General features: G+C 43.9%; 1 protein-coding gene across 2 annotated transcripts in view; it reads right to left on the bottom strand.

The window, feature by feature from the left end:
• PPP4R2 (protein phosphatase 4 regulatory subunit 2) overlaps window positions 1-11651 on the bottom strand; it is a 35634-nt gene extending 23983 nt beyond the window's left edge. The window contains exons 1-3 of one of the 2 annotated variants that reach the window (XM_059715795.1): window positions 11529-11651; window positions 11349-11430; window positions 2334-2453 (exon numbers count right to left, since the gene is read on the bottom strand). In XM_059715795.1, coding sequence (XP_059571778.1) covers window positions 2334-2453; window positions 11349-11430; window positions 11529-11562 — 236 coding nt within the window. In that variant the 5' untranslated portion in view covers window positions 11563-11651. The remainder of the gene's footprint in view (window positions 1-2333; window positions 2454-11348; window positions 11431-11528) is intronic. The other variant, XM_059715796.1, reaches the window with a different exon arrangement.
• Between the last annotated feature and the right edge of the window lie 4564 nt (window positions 11652-16215).

The raw sequence follows: 16215 nt of genomic DNA, 5'->3' as shown, positions 1-16215 counted from the left end.
GCACATGAAGCATTTATACAGGTGCTCTGGGTGGGGAGAGGAGGGGGAGGAGGGCATTTTAATCAGAGTGGCTCTGAGGGCAGTTCTAATTAAAGCGCCTGAAGCGTCTTGTGTACCAGCATCCCTGCACTTAAAAACGGCGGCACAGTTGCTTTAACTAAAGCTTGTTCAATGAGCTTTAGTTAAAGTGTTCACACTGCCGTTTTTAAGCGCAGAGATGCTGATACACAAGATGCTGGAGACTGCTGGAGCATGATAGTTACGGTGAGCTTGCTCCAATGTGCAGTAATTACAACATGTTGAAGCAGCCTCGCTGCTCATGTGTAGGCACCCAACTATATTATCTCATGCTAAACTTTAACAAGTAGATAGAGTAAAAAAAACAGCAAAGAATAACTGTTACCAAATTAGTTTGAAATAACTTCAATAAATTGGTGATATTTTACTCTTCTCATGCTCTTCTATGCTTTTTATATATTTATTTTAGTATTAGTTTAAATTTAAGAGCTCAAATTCTGAAAACATTTTGTAATTTCCTTTGTACTATATTTTCTTATGGCACAGAATGTCCATGGTCTTAGTTTGGATGCTGTTGCTTCTACTTTCACCATCAATACATGGGAGATTAACATACGAATAATACAATTGGGCATTAAAAAATCCTTGTGCATCAAAAAAACCTCCAGAAACTTAACTGCTTTCAGTCTTCAAACGCTTGGGAGTGAGCAACAGATTTTTTGTCAACTGTTTCCATGTAATGTGTTTTGCTAGTACTACCTATAAATACATAATTGGTGCATTTGCAGGCATGTTGTACTTTTTAACATGCAAATCATCTTTAGGAAAAAAGTTCTAACACAAGTTAATGCGTTAAGATATAGACTAGTATGGACTCCACCTAAGCCTGAACCTGTTAATACATGTTAAAACTATAAGCTGCCTTTTTTCGTTAGGACTTGACTCATGAAAAGAAAATGCCAAGAGAAAAAGAAAACATTTCTTAAGAGAGAAGAAGCCGAGTTTTATTTTGATTTGTTGGCTATTGTCAGAAAGCCTCAATAGTCAGAAAGCCTTAGTGAAAGCCTCAATTTTCATTCTGTTAGATATAACAAAGGTTCAGGCTTAAAGAATCAAGGGGGAAAAAAAGGAAGGTCTGCTTTTGCAGCAACATCACTGGTGCTCAACAGTGCAGCTTTGCCAGTGAACTGCCAACATTTTTGCCAGAGATGACAACATATAACCATTAAGGAAGTTGACAATGCATGACGATGTCAAGGCAATGTCTTTAAGCAACAATGGCCCAATTCTGATTTCACATCAGTATACTACTACTGGACTTCAGTAGAGATCACAAGTCCAAACTGGAAGTAAAGTCAAAATTTTCATCAGGATTCAAAATTTTCAAACAAGCCGATTTCTTTAGGTAATTATACTTACAATGAATTACTTTAACTAACCTTTATTTTTCCTATCATTTAAACACTAAAGAGGCCCAGGACAAGCACAGATACTAGCTTCAATTAAATTCTTATTTGGAAAAAGATTGCTCCTACCTAAATCAGTTGAGTCAGAAGTTACACTCAACCACAAACAAGTGCACATTTTTAAAACTTCTGCCATTAAACAGGGACACAGCTTATCAATTAAAAATAATCCCACCTAGTTCAGTCAAGAATATGGGGGGGAGGGTTGCCAATAATACATGATATAGTATATCAAGAAAAATATTCCACCTAACATGTTTTTGCTTTCACCAAGAGTGTAATTCCTTTAAGAGATTTTAAAATAGTATAATTTAAAAAAAAAAAAATCTCAAGTGGATCAAATATTAACAAGGTAAGTGATTATCCTGGACACTGATGTTGTTATACCAGGTCCGAGCAAAGACTGTCAAAAGTCGTTTGTAAATAGGTGTATGGCTCATCAGTATCAGGATTCAGTAAGGTAAAGTATAGTATGATTACCCTGTAGTGCTTGCTTTTGATTGGTAATATCCTAAATGAGTTAAAATAACCACAATGCACATTTCTGAACATAACACTATCCAAAGGTATCACTGGTATATCACAAGCACGCTGTATTTACTAGAATACAAGACAAGGTTTTTCCGCCCCCAGTAAGCATAGGGGGAAAAAAGCTAGACCTTAGATTCAAGTACTGGCCCAGGGCAAGCAGGGCTCAACTCGGGCTTCAACCCAAGCCCCAGAGCCAAAGCTGGAGCTGAACCATTGCCTGCCCCACACCAAGATGGCTCATTTGGTGGGTGAGGAGATGAGGGAGACCATGTAGCCTGCCCCCTTCCCACCCCCAGCTTCTCTCCCATCCTCCCTTACCTTCTGCTCTGGCTCCGGTCCCTCCAGCCCAGGGCCACAGCTGCCACTACTTCTCCCTGGCTGGACAAGGCTGGCACCAGGTTGGGGCCACTGCTGCTGCCGACTGCTCCGGAGCTGGAGCTGCAGCAGAAGGTAAGTCATGGGGAAGGAAGGTGGGTAGGGAAGGACAGACACAGGTGTGAGGGAGAGCAGATGGCAGGGGTCAGGCACAGGGAACAAGGAGTGGCAGGATGAGGCAGGTACAGGCATGAGGGGCAAGGGGGGGAGGGGACAGGCCACAGGGGCATATGGCAGAAGGCAAGCAGCCAGGAGGGCAAGTAGCAAGGGACAGGCACATGGCAGCAGGGATCTGGCCCCTCACCCTCTTCCACTGCTTCCCCACCACAGTAGTGGGAGGAATGAATTTAAGATGAGTTCTCATTAATTAGATTATATAGAAAATTATAACACATTTATAATTTTCAATGTATAGAATAATTATTGGTGGGGTATGTTTAAATCTATAGTAATATTGGATTCAGGTAAATAGGGTACATAGCAGCTGTTACTATTTAAGAACAGTAGGTGGTAAGTTATAAGTTTATACATATAAAGCTACAGGTGCATACATTTAGAATACTGTACTTTCACAAATGCGCAGGCAAGCCAAATGCGCAGTCATGTTGATACTTTTCAGGTTTGGAAGTAAACATTATGCTTTTGATCCCATTTGAAATTCTTCAGGCATTTCCACTAATTGTTCTTAGCTTTCACTTCTCTTCCATGTTAGGTGAAACTTCAGCATCTAGATGAGCTCTCACTAAGGCCGGGGTTGGTAAAATGCAGCCCATGGATTAGATCCGGCCTGCCAAGGGATTTTGTCCAGCCCGTGTGGCAGGTCCTGCCCAGCCCAGGCACAGGAAACAGCCTGGGCCATAGCTTGTGAAGCCAGTCCTGGCACCCCAGGGTATACAGCAGGGCTGGGGTGGTGCGGCAGCCGGACTTGCTTCTAGGGATGTGAAAGGTTAAACGATTAATCATTTAACCAATAAGCCCAGTGATAACTGGTTAGCTTACTGCGTTGGGGGGGGGGGCTGCATATTGCCCAAGCAGGCACTGGAAGGTGGCAGGGCAGATAGGAGGGCAGGAGGAGTGAGGAGGAGGGGATGGGGAGCAGCGAGGGGGAACTAGTACCCGTGACTCCTCAAATTAACCAATTAGCTGCTCCTTCACAAGTGCTACCTCCCTCCCAGCCTGGGGCTTCACAAGCATGTTGTCTGGCTGGGCTTGTCACAGCTGCCTTCTCTTCCATGCCCCCCCCCCCCCGCAACGCCCCCCCAAGGGTTCCAGGAGCAGCTGTGTCTGAGTTGCCGTGTGATCAGTTAACTGTTTCAGTGATATAATTAAAGGAGGTTAAACAGATATGTTTTTAACGATATTTACATCCCCACTCATTTGCCAGCAGCAGCTTCTTCAGGCTGCTGCTGCCAGTCTCTGCTGCTGCTGGATCCGCCCCTGCCAGTCTCCTTGGCCACTGGTGCCCAGCCACCCCAGCCCATCCACCCTGCACCCACTGCCGTGGTTGTCAGATGGAGTGGGCAGGCAGGGTCTCCACAAAAACAGGCCAGGACCCCGCCGTGGGCAGGTCATGCAAAGGGGTAGATGGGATGGGGCTGCGGGAGAGCGGGGAGCAATGTCCAGCAGCAGGGTGGACAGGTGGGCCTAGGATCAGGATTCTGGGGTGATGACATGGAACCGGTGCCCGGAGCAGTGTCACAATCCACTCCCCACATGCCCCCGCCTGCAAAACCAGTGCCCACTGCAGGGGTGTCCAAGGAGGAGATTGCGACTTTGCCCTGGATCTGTGCTGTTACTGCTCCACAGTCCTGCTCCCTGCAGCCCTATCCCATCTGCCCAGTGGAGCACAGGGAAGAGCCACTTAGGAAGTTTTGGTGAGCTGTTGTGGGCTGTATCAGCACCCCTTCCCCACCCCCACCCCACAACAGCTCACCAAAATGCCCTAAGTGGCCTTCCACCCCAAATAATAGCCTAGTCCTGCACTAACACCTTCTGTTGGCCTCCTGCTAGCTTTATGGAATTGCCAAGAAGGACTAACAATTCTGTAGCAGCTCAGTGATGCAGTAGCCACAGCACAGAGTTCAGAGTATACCATGTTCAACAACTGCACACACAAAATACTATCATCCACACTGGATGCAAACCTAATTGAATAACAAGGTAGAGAAGTTGCAATAAGAATGCAGATGAGCCAAACTAAACACAGCTTTGTCAATGAACTTAAGTTTAAAAATCAGCAGCTCACAAATGAAATAGTATTCATTTAAACAAAGTCAATTATGAAATGCTTGATGCATGACAGAAAGGTTATCAAATTCACAGAAGTGTGGTTATGTAAGAAAAATTAATATTTAAAAATAACAGTCTTTAAAGGGATCTGCTTCTTAAGTACAGTCATTTATATTTGTTGACTGTGACGACAGAAATCAAATATCTGGCAATGTATTCTCTCACACACAGGTGCTTTGAACATCCCATTTACCTGCTCACCCAAACTAGGCTTCAGATTTTTCCCAGCATAACCAATGAACTTTAGCAGAATGTAAAGCCAACTTAAAGTGTCACAAAGCTGTCAGACAGTAAAAGACTGTTACAACAGCCAGCCTAGGGAGGCCAGTCATGCTGCCAATCATGCTCAAATGTTACATTAGCCTCAACTGAACCCCTTGTGTTCCAGGCTTCTCCAACATCTGTATGCAATATCAAGCCCACAACAGCCTTAAGTTACCACCCTGTAGCCTTCCCAATGATCCCATTCTGATTTCTATGGTGAGGAAAAAGATACCCAAGGACTAAGGTAATAGCAACAAGCACAAGATGGGGTAGAACAAAATTCTCAGTGTTTTGAGGGTGTAGGAACACTGCACATCAAGCAAAGCAGAACACTGGGCTAGATGACTTAACACCCAACTGAGGAGGAGAGTTATTGTACTGGGATAACTGCTACAGCTGCAGAGAGCCACTACCGAGACACTGGGTATAAGATAAAAACTGATGATGGTAAGGTAGAAAGAAATCTAGTTACTGAAGAGAACAGAAATGTACTCAAATAATTAATAGAAGGATGGCAGAGTAGGTGTGGGAAAATATGCAAATGCCTACTATGAAGTTAGCTGGCATGCAATAGTTAAACAAACATTAGGGCAGTACAGTTGTCTGAGAAACAGGTGAACAGTGCATCTGGGAAAGGCACAAAATGTACAGGTGCACACACCGTATGACTGACACGGGAGAGGGCTCACACAAGTTTAGAATTTAAAGGCAGGGTCGAGGTGCACCCACAAACATAAGTTAATGCCTAGGCTGGACAGTTTTCTTGACGCTTAATAAAGGCTGATAACGTGCTGTTTAGCTTGGAAACTCAGCAGTGTGGAAGATTTTCCTTTTCCTTACTCAAATTTTAAAAATACAGAAGAAAGCTTAATATTAAATGTCTTAGAATCAGAGCGTCAGAAGTGCTCAAAACTTTCTTTCACAGAGAGTACAACTAACACAAATGCATGTACTGCTGCATACTTCTAAATCTGATTCAACTGATATGCTGCTCTTAGAGCATTTTAAATAGCTTAGTAACAAGCTGAACAGAGCAGAGCACGCATTGCTCGCACAAGTCTTATACTATGACCAAAGGTTAAAAGTTTCTTAGTCAGTTGTAATAATAATAAATAATAATAATAATAATAATTAAAAAGATAATAATAACCACCCCCAACCACCTTTCTTCAGGAGCTAAAAAACAAAGCAAAACACGTAATGGATATAGTGGATATACTTCCATCTTCCTTTGTCAAATAAAAACCCATCTTTGTTCTATGAATGTGAATTTAAACTTTCAAGGGGAACTGTACAAAAATTTACAGAACTGTTATAACCAAACATTGAAGCAGTAAGTGGAAATAAGGTTACAACTATTACAGTGCCATGTACCAATGTATAAAGCAATGAAAAACTGAAAATAAAATTTAAAAATTGTTGAAAAAAATGAAGTTTAAATTATAAAAAGGGGAACCTGCTAATTAGAATATATATTGCTACAAATAATAGTCTTCACTAGAGGATTTTTTTAAACATCTTGCAAACTATTTTCATTCTTATTCTACTGAAAACAAAATCTACTGGAGTTCAAGAAGGAAATTTTAAAATAAAAGTTCAACAGAAGTGTTCTTTATCACCTCAAGCAAACCTATAAGTAAAACATCAAAACTTAAAGGCGTTTAAAATGTACCCCTTCTATGGTATTGTAGGAAAATACTAAGATATACAATTCACACTCAACATTTAGGCTGATAAATTAAAATCACTCAAAAGGACTTCCAACGTAAATCAACATCCTAAAGTAAAAAACGCCCCCAGGCTGATATAAGCTCAGTGAATGCCCTCGGAGACTGCATCCAAATGAGTGTGGGTGTGCAGTATGTGGCACCACAGACCCACCTATAGGAGTGCCCTACACTGCTACCTTGCAGCGCGGGGGGCTGACCCCAGGACATCCCGAGGTCAAAAAAATCCATGCCAAAAAAAAGGTGGGGTGGCAGTGCACACCACACACGGTGGCAGTACACACCAACCAAAACCGGAGCCTAGCAAACCAGCTCCCAACTGCAGAAGCACCACAGCTGCAACTCCCTGAGACCCCCAGGCAAGGCTGCTGGGGCCACCATGGTTGCTGGCCTCAGCTTCCCCTACCCCACCTGGGGTAACCTGCCACACGCCAGAGCAGGTATGGCACAGGCGCTCCCCAGGGACAAGAAGCAGCAGTGCACACAGACGGCTGCACACGTATGGACACAGCCAGTCTCTCTACACTTGGACAGCATGTCCCAGCAAGACATTCCTGAACGTAATCCACTCACCATCACCCTCACAGGCTCCAAATCCAAATACACCAGCAAATCTGTACCACAAGTGCCCACGGCAACCGGTCACAAATGCATCAAAGACTGAAATGTTGAAAACAACTGCAGCACCCCTATCATAGCCCCACTGCCTCATTTTTAAGATTGGAGCACGTAAGCCTGAATGAGTGTCCTTGGAAGCATGCCATCTAGGACATACTGCCTTATGCACACATGTCTTTACTGTAAACAGCAGGACACTAATTCCTGGTCACAGGTCTCAAATCAGAGATATACATAGGGACTAAACCTATTAAAATAAACTATATCTGCCTAGATTCAAGATTTCTCGAAGTTTTGGAAGGCTCTTACAAGACTTCAGCAACAAACAGTTAACTGCAGCCAAACATTTACATTACAGCCTTTTTAATAGAAAAATACTATAATCAATGTTGTAACCTAATGGTTATTGGGCCAGAGCGAAGAAAGAATGATTTGTATCTTTTTTGTACCTCGAGGAAAAAATTTTTAAAGTTCTGTTTGCTTCCCCCTCTTTACAAATATCAAAAAAAGCCTATTTTATTTTTTCTGTTTTTCCTAGAGTTTCCTCCAAGGACACACAGAAATGGGTTAGAAACAATTCTGTTAATCAGAGAGACGGAGAGTTAAATCTTTGAATGCAAGAAACCCTTTCCTTCAACCGCTACAAACGTGAAAAGGTAGTGAGTGGCAATATGAAACACCTCCCTCATACTTTGGTGAAAAAACCTCAAACAAAACAGAAGCTCAGATATCATGGCCCTGAGATCAATAATGTCACAACAATTTAATCTTCTGTCATTCAAAGAGTCTTTCTGGAAAAGAAAAAAACAGCAGAAAGCATGTGAATTACTAATGTAATCAATGTGCTGGTAAAACAAAAAAAAAATACCTGCTTTTGAAGAGTACAGGTTTTGACGAACTCTTTCAGGCATTGCAGAACAGCACATTTCTTTTCCCTTTATTTCACTCAACTCTCGCATTGTGACTCAAGTCACATTTACCTTTTGTTGCAATCCTATTTTAACTCAGTCATAACTTTCTGAAAACCTATCATACCTGGGCTTAGCAAGAAGAGGTTATTTTTGGCAAAGCTTGCATAAAGTCAAGCATCTTGAGTGAGAAAACTCGAGGAACATATAATTTTCCCCATTTAACAGATTCCTAAGACTCAGTGCTTCAAGTTTTCCCTCAGAATAGTTCTGGGCACACACTAGCAAGAGTCAATAAGAATCAAGTGATCAAAACTTCTGCATCCATTCATGTGCAAAAACAACTTTCGATTGTGTTTTCAGGTTATTTATTGCCTGAAACTAAGCGGGCAAGACAACAGGGTTTCTCCCCACTACAAATTCATAGTGGTGTAGTTTAAAGCCAATGTGTGACAAAAAACAATTACGCAACTTTACAACACTTAATGCAGACTGGATTTTTGAATCGCACAGATAATATCTTACAAATAGCATGATATTAGGAAACAACTTTTAGTCAGTGCTGTCATAATTCTTGTTTAGCAAGTCTAAGAAGTTATTTTACATGGCTCCATGCTGCCTAAGTTAAAGATAGGCTGTCATCTTACGCATGCTTTAAGCGTATGTTTAACTCTGCTTATGTGAACAGTCTCAGACATAAATGAGTAAAATTACACTTGTCTCACTGTTTACAGGATCCAGCATCTACAGCAAAATGTGGAGAACAAAACCAAGTTAATACTTTTATTTCTTGGCTTTGCTGTACCTAAAAAGTATTTTAGATACTAGCACAGTTTCACACGCACAATCCAAGGAAGTCATCCAGGTGAACAGTACCATCAAATCAAATGGCAACTGCCCTTATTTGCATGAAACGGTGACTGCAGGCTATAAAATAGCGTGATATCATTTCTCTGAATTTTGAGATCTTTTTGATTAACTTGTGTTTGCAAACTGAAATTAAATATATATTAGCTAAATAAATCATTTGGCAGATCAAATACGATTGCCACAAAAGAACTGTTTGGGGTTTTTTGGGTTTGGGTTTTTTTGGGGGGGAGTGAGGGGAGGGAATCTTATTATGTAAGCCACAGTCACTCACTCTGAAACTAGAAATCTGACCTAAGACAAGACTGAAAGCAAAAATTATTTTGCTTTGTTCCACTGTACGTAAATCTGTCTTCCAACATCAAGCTAGTCTGGTTCCCATAAAGCCAAAGATGGCTGCTACCTGTTCACCTGATTCCAATAATTTTGCACTAATATTACACTTTCTAAAAATGGAAATATGTATAAATAGTTGCTGAAGTCAAATGCTCAATCTTCTGAAAAGAAATCTTAAGGCAGTTTCCTTTAATTTAAAAAAAAGAAGAGTACTTAACTTATCAGGAATCAATGTTTATAAAATTCACACACATTTAAAAACAATTTTGCAACAACATTTTCATAATGGAATGTAAAAATCTAGAACTCTTGGTTCAGAGATGATACCTTTTATTAGACCAATTGAGAAATTGCAACAAAGATTTTTTTTTTTTTTTTTTTTTGCAATTTCTCAGTTGGTCTAATAAAAGGTATCATTTCTGAAGCAAGAATTCTAGATTTTTGCATTTCTTTTAGTCTCAGACCAACACGGTTACCAAATCCATCCCTGAAACATTTTCATACTGGAGCACTTAGTGACAGCTCCTTTCCACTAGAAAGGCTTAGGCCTACATTCTACACACGTCTCCTAGTCTTGTGATAATATATTTTACCAAACAGATGATGATTTTCTATTTTAAAGATAACACGCGTTTTCTCTAAATTAAAATATGCTATAAGTGAACTAAACGAAGTAGCAGATACATAATCTAGATTTTGATGGCTCATGGGAACAAAACTGAGTGTAATGATAGAGACAGACTATGTGCATTCCCATAATTTGCCTTGTTTGTGGACAAAGGAAAACACCAGAGACTGGCTGCATTTTTAGCAATGTGTCACTTTTCTTAAAAATAGCTTAGGACAATTGAAGTATCTGAGGCTTAAAAAAAACCAAAACAAAAAACCCCAAAACAGGCAAAATAGATAATGCACATTCTAAGAATGAATAGAAACAAAATGTTCATCAAGTCTGAAAGACGTTTAGGTTCTTATGCAACATCAAGGTCTTTATTTGTATAATTTAATAGGAAGTTTATCCACATATTTCCAAAAGGGCGATGCAAACAAACACTAACAGTACAGTTACAATGCATCACCCTGCTACCATCATTAGCATTTACTTAACAAGCAGCTCCTATACAACTTGTTATGCTTGGATTGTTTCAGGAGAGAGGCACAGGCAAGAAAAACAAAAACCTCCAGGACAATTTCAGAAAAAAAAAAGAAAAAAAGCAGAAATTAGCCTATCCAAAGAGGAAACTGTTGTATGCAAAACTAGCGTTTCACCTAAAAACAATACGTATAAAGAGCTAGTGGGCACACATACGAGCGTTAAGCTGGGGCTTTTTCTGCTGAGCTGACGCCTTTGGCTCAAAGAGCAAAGTACACACATCTCAAAACTTCGGGTTTTCCTTCGAGGCCGCCGATTTGAGTTACATAAAGCAAGAACAAAAGAGCCAGATGTCTTTTAAAGCTAGATACGCTCTATAAAAACCCGGACAAAGCCAAAACGCCGCTCGAGCCCGGACCCCGGCGCTAGGCCTCATAAAGCCAGGAGGCAGCCCGGGAGCCAGAAAGTGAGCGCCTGGCCGGCCGGGCGCCGGGGCGAAGCCTTGCCCCTTCCTGCCAAATTGTGAGACGACAAGGAAGTCGCGGCGGAGCAGCCCGGCTCCCTCGCAGCCCCCTTCCCGGGGGGGAGGGAAGCTTGAAGCAAAACCCTAGAAGAGGGCACGCCGACCGCCCCTAAAGCGGCTGCTTGGCCCCCAGGAGCTGTGAGCTGGCCACGGTGTGCCCGTGGGGAGCAGCCGTGGGCTGGCGGGACACACCAGGAAGCCCACGGAGACCGGGGGGGGGGGGGGGAATGAACGCCCTGAGGAAGTTTGTCCCTCGGCGGCCGCCGTCCACGCGCTTGACAGGCCCTGAGGGGACGCCTCCCCCCCCCCCCGCGACCCCCGCCCGCCACTCACAGCGTCTCGCCGGTCTTGGCCACATGGCAGAGCAGCTGGTCCAGCACCGGGCACGCCTCCTTCTTGCCCCGCTTCTCGAAGTCTGCGGCGCGGCCGGGAGGAGACAGAAACACACGGTGAGAGCCCGGCCCGGCCGCGTCGTCCCTCCTCCCCCACCCCGGGGCGCTCCCTCAGCCCCACCTTTGAGCGCCTCCTGCAGCCGCTCGAGGTCCATGGTCCGCCCGCGTCCCCCCCCCCGGCTCGCCGCCGCCGCCGCAGCGCACACCCAGCCCCGGGCTCAGCGGCCTCCCAACATGGCGCCGGGCCGCCGCCGCCGCCGTGCGCGCGCCCGGCCCCGCCCCGCCCCCGCCGCCGCCGCGCTGAGGGGCGGGGCTACGTCTCCGGGGCCCTCGCGCGCGGCTGGGGCGGGGCTTGGGGCGGGGCTGCCCCGCCCACCTCGCGCGTCTCCTCGAGGGGGCGGGGCCTCCATTGTCCGTGGGGCGGGGCCTGCTCCCTCCCTCGCAGGGACGCCGGGGGCTCGGGCCGGCACTGGGTGTGCGCAGGGGCACGCGGGAATGCGAGACACACGGGCTCGCTTCCTACGTCCGCGAATGCATCGTCCGAAATACATCCCCAAATACACCCCGGAATATACCCCAAATACATTCCCCAATGCATCCCCAAAATACACAAATACACCCCCAAATACGTCCTTGAATACCCCCCCAAATGCAGCCCTGAATGCATCCTCAAATACATCCCCTAAATACACAACTACACCCCCGAAACAAATATACCCCAAATACATCCTCAAATGTACCCCCAAATGCATCCCCAAATACACCCCAATACGTCCTCGAATATACCCCCAAATACATGAATACACCCCCAAATGCAGCCCTGAATGCATCCCCCAAATACACAAATACACCTGCAAAACAAATATACCCCAAATATATCCCCAAATGCATCCCCAAATACATCCCCTAAATACAAATACACCCCTGAAACAAATATACCCCAAATACATCCTCAAATGTACCCCCAAATGCATCCCCAAATACATCCCCAAATACACCCCTGAATGCACCCCCCAAATACATCCCCGAGCACACCCCTGAATACATCCCCAGGCTCACTTCAGCATTTGGCCTCGGGGAGGCTGAGCGCGGCGCACTTCAGGGCTGTTTGAAATAAGGACATTGACACGAGTTTAAAAAACAAAACAAAAACCCTATTTTCACATATTTCCTTTCCTGCTAAGGGAGCGGGCTAGATGCTTCCAGTCTGGGGTCCCAGAGAGCGCCCTCTCTGGCTGGCACCATCACGTGAAGGGAAGGGGGCAGGCCGGCAGCCCCCATGGCAGAAGGCATCCCACCTGGTTTGCAACTGGGGAACAGCAACAGGCTTCCAAAAGCAGCTCAGGAAACACCTCAATAAGCCTTAAACCAGCCACTGTGTTTCCCCTATGTGCAAAAGCCTACACAGGGCAAACGCTGTGGACCTCTGCCCTCTCCTCCCAGCTTCCCTGGCTGGGGTCCCAGAACCAGCAAGGACCTGAACGGGGCAAAGAGCAAGGCCTGTGATGAAGCAGAGGCCTGAGGTTTAGGAGAATCCAAGTCCCCGGGACCCGCAGGTTTCAGGCGGCCAATTGCAAAGCGGAGACTTATCCGCTGCGAATGTTTCTGTAGAATGAAAGCGCCCATGACGATCGTTTCTGGAAGGACATGAAAATGCTCGTAAAAGTTAAGCTGTAAATCCAAATATTGCCGCCAACTGTTATTCTAGGCATATGGGAGCTGCACATACGCGGTAATTTACTATTAGGGGAAAATCCCGATATAGGCCTGGATCACGTCCCAGTCTTCTGAGGTCTGTGCCTCCAGGCAATCCTGCACGCACACACTTCTGTTCTTTTTTGTAGTGGGGAGAACTGGAGTGGGATGACAGGGGCAGCTGCCCCAACCCCAGCTTGTGGGGCAGGGTGGAAAACAACAGTTCCCGCCAATCATGTTAGCAATGTGGCAACTACTGGAAGTTGCCATAGCCCCTGCATGTTGCAGCTGCCCTGGGCGCTCAGCTGCATGGTTAGGTTGCTGCTATACAGGGGAGGAGGGTCACCTGCCTCTGTTGCATCAGCACTCCCTATTGCCCCTTCCCCCTTTCTGAACCCGCTTTGAAGCCCATGCTCTGGCAGGATGTGGACTCTGTACATAGTACACACACAAAAAAGAATAGGTGGGCTTAGGCCTGGCCAGAACTGATGCAGTGTCCAGACTTCAGTCCCGTGCAGAGCTCCTGTAAAAGATGATAAAAGAAAAGCCTGTAAAAGACTGCACAGTCTAATGCAAAGTGGACAACGTTGTAGAGAAATGCCAGTAGAGCTACACTGCAGAGGAGCTAGTGCGGTAGCATAGGGGATTGTCCAGGTTGTATCAGCTAGCCTCTTAGCTTATTTTATAAGAGCAAGCAAATTTAATCCTCCTGGCAGAATAAAAGGGAATTTATGACTATGGAGTCCTCCCATTCTCCTTGCGTGTTTGCCCCTGGAGAAGATAATCCAAGCTGTGGAGCAGCAATTCCAAAACTAGTGATTGCGACCCCAAATGCAGTTCCAGCATTTAAAGAGTTGGGTTATAAGCCCCACAAATATTCAATTATGGCAATTAAATTCATGCTGGAAACCAGGTTAAGAGCTGACCAGAAGTGTGGTTGTGACATAAAAGGCCAGAAACTGATGGTGTAGAGCTTAGCAGTATCTTTAGACATGATTTTCCTATGGAGAAAATCTGAAGATTTATTTTAGAATCAAGTTGTTTCTACAACCGAGAGCCTGGGTTAAAACAGAAAAAAATAAACTTGTTTCCGAGATACAAGGAGCTAGCGTTGAAACTATAGCAATATATCACTTTTCTAGTTTAAAGCATGTTCTAGACAATGAAGAACAGTAAGTATTTCTTTAAACTGCATTGTCTTCAGTCCTACAACCAAACAGAATTCATAACAATTTAGTTGGTAACAGAATGCTATAGCCTCAAATGCAGGTTTATTAAATATAGGTACTCACTTAACGTCGTCTGGTTAACGTTGTTTCGTTATTACGTCACTGATCTATTAGAGAACTTACTCGTTTAAAGTCGTGCAATGTTCAGTTATAATGTTGTTTGGCTGCCGCCTGCTAGTAGGTAACTACTGTGACATAATTGGATTCGCTTAACATGGTTTCTCTTAAAGTCGCATTTTTCAAGAATGTAACTACAATGTTAAGCGAGGAGTAGCTGTATTTCATTTCTGGGTGGAAGAATGCTATAAACTGGGATTGTGAAAAGTTACATTTGTCTTTTTGAAACTGGGAAACAAATTCTGGAGGTGAATGAAGAATTTTCTGTGTTGACTTTTCTCATTTAAAGACAAGATTTAATGCAAGATTTCTATGGTACCTGCATATGGAGACTGATCACTTTACATACATTTTAAATTAGTAAATTATACTATCAATTGCCCTTGCTCTGTAACAAGGATACTGTTACAAGGATACATTTTGGGGTAATGAAAGCTATCAGTGGCCACAGTTTGTCCTGTCTGCAGGATTTGACTGCTAGGAAAAGCCCATTTATACTTCTCTCACCCCAGTTCTATTTTCTGACTTCAAAGCAAGCTGATTTCTGACTTCCTCTCCAAGGGATATTTGAAAAAAATATCCCTTGGAGAGGAAAAGAAACAGGTCACACACACATCAGTTTCTTAGTCCTCTCCTACTTTGTTGCCCTCACCATATTCAGAGGTATCTGAATATAAGAAATCCCCATTTCAACTGGGATTGTCAGAAAAAAGACCTCTGCTTCTAAAGGTAGCAGAGCTTTCAGCTACTAAACAAGCAGCTTACTCACCCTGTTTCATACCCATCTTCCACTTTTATACCTGGTCAGAGCGGGCATAAAAGGCACAGAGATCAAATTATTAGCATTTTACCCTTTGCACAAGTGACTTTATAGAAAGGATAGTGAAGAACTGGGTTTCCTGTCATTGCAACTTGAAAAAGCATTCTATGCATTAAAATTAAACACACAATTAACAGTTGCAGCATCAGGTCCATTGCTGCCTCAGCCACATAGGGAATACCAAAGCTTTGAAAGTCAGGCAGAACTCCAAACATTGATTATAAATATATGTGACTTGGCACCAGTAGAAAATAAGGCATCAGGGCTTGCTGCTAGGACTATTCATTACACTACAGATTATGCATATGAATAAGGACTTGCCTGCATTCATTCGTGCCACGTACTCTGTAGCAAGTGTTCACATTAGAGTTAGAGCAGAGTAGTTAATGTAGTGTATGCTGATATTTTAATATGTGCCACCTCCTCTGGTGTGCAGACATACTTGTTTGCAGGATCAGGACCTACCGTCTGCACAGGAAAGTTGTTTTTTTTCAATATTATCTCAGGCATTCATTTAAAATAACAGTTAAACCAGTATAATTTCCACAATCTGTGTGGACAGGCTTATTCCAGTTGAAAAGTGATTTTTTCTAATTTCGATTGTGATGCATGGATATGTTATGAGCAAGATAAATGAAAAGCTATTTTATACCAGGATAAGAGAGTTCACATTGCCTTTTATTTCTGATTCACAATGAAAACAAGGTTCACACATTGGAATTTACTGCAGAACAGGATGTACTTATGTTTCAGTAACTTTTCTTCAGGATGAAGCCAGTGTGGAGCCCACATTAGGTACATGCACACAAGCGCAGAATCTTTTGAAGAGGAGTTGTTGATGGCACCAGGCATGTGCTGCTTGGGGGCTGATGGGGCCAGGCACGTACACCCCACTGCAAGGATTTAAACTGGAGTGAGAAATCATGGGAATAGAATCCTCTTCCCCT

Source organism: Alligator mississippiensis, chromosome 12 (assembly GCF_030867095.1).
Source record: "Alligator mississippiensis isolate rAllMis1 chromosome 12, rAllMis1, whole genome shotgun sequence".
In the NCBI taxonomy this organism is placed as follows: domain Eukaryota; kingdom Metazoa; phylum Chordata; order Crocodylia; family Alligatoridae; genus Alligator; species Alligator mississippiensis.
This window is presented reverse-complemented; position numbering and strand designations above follow the sequence as displayed.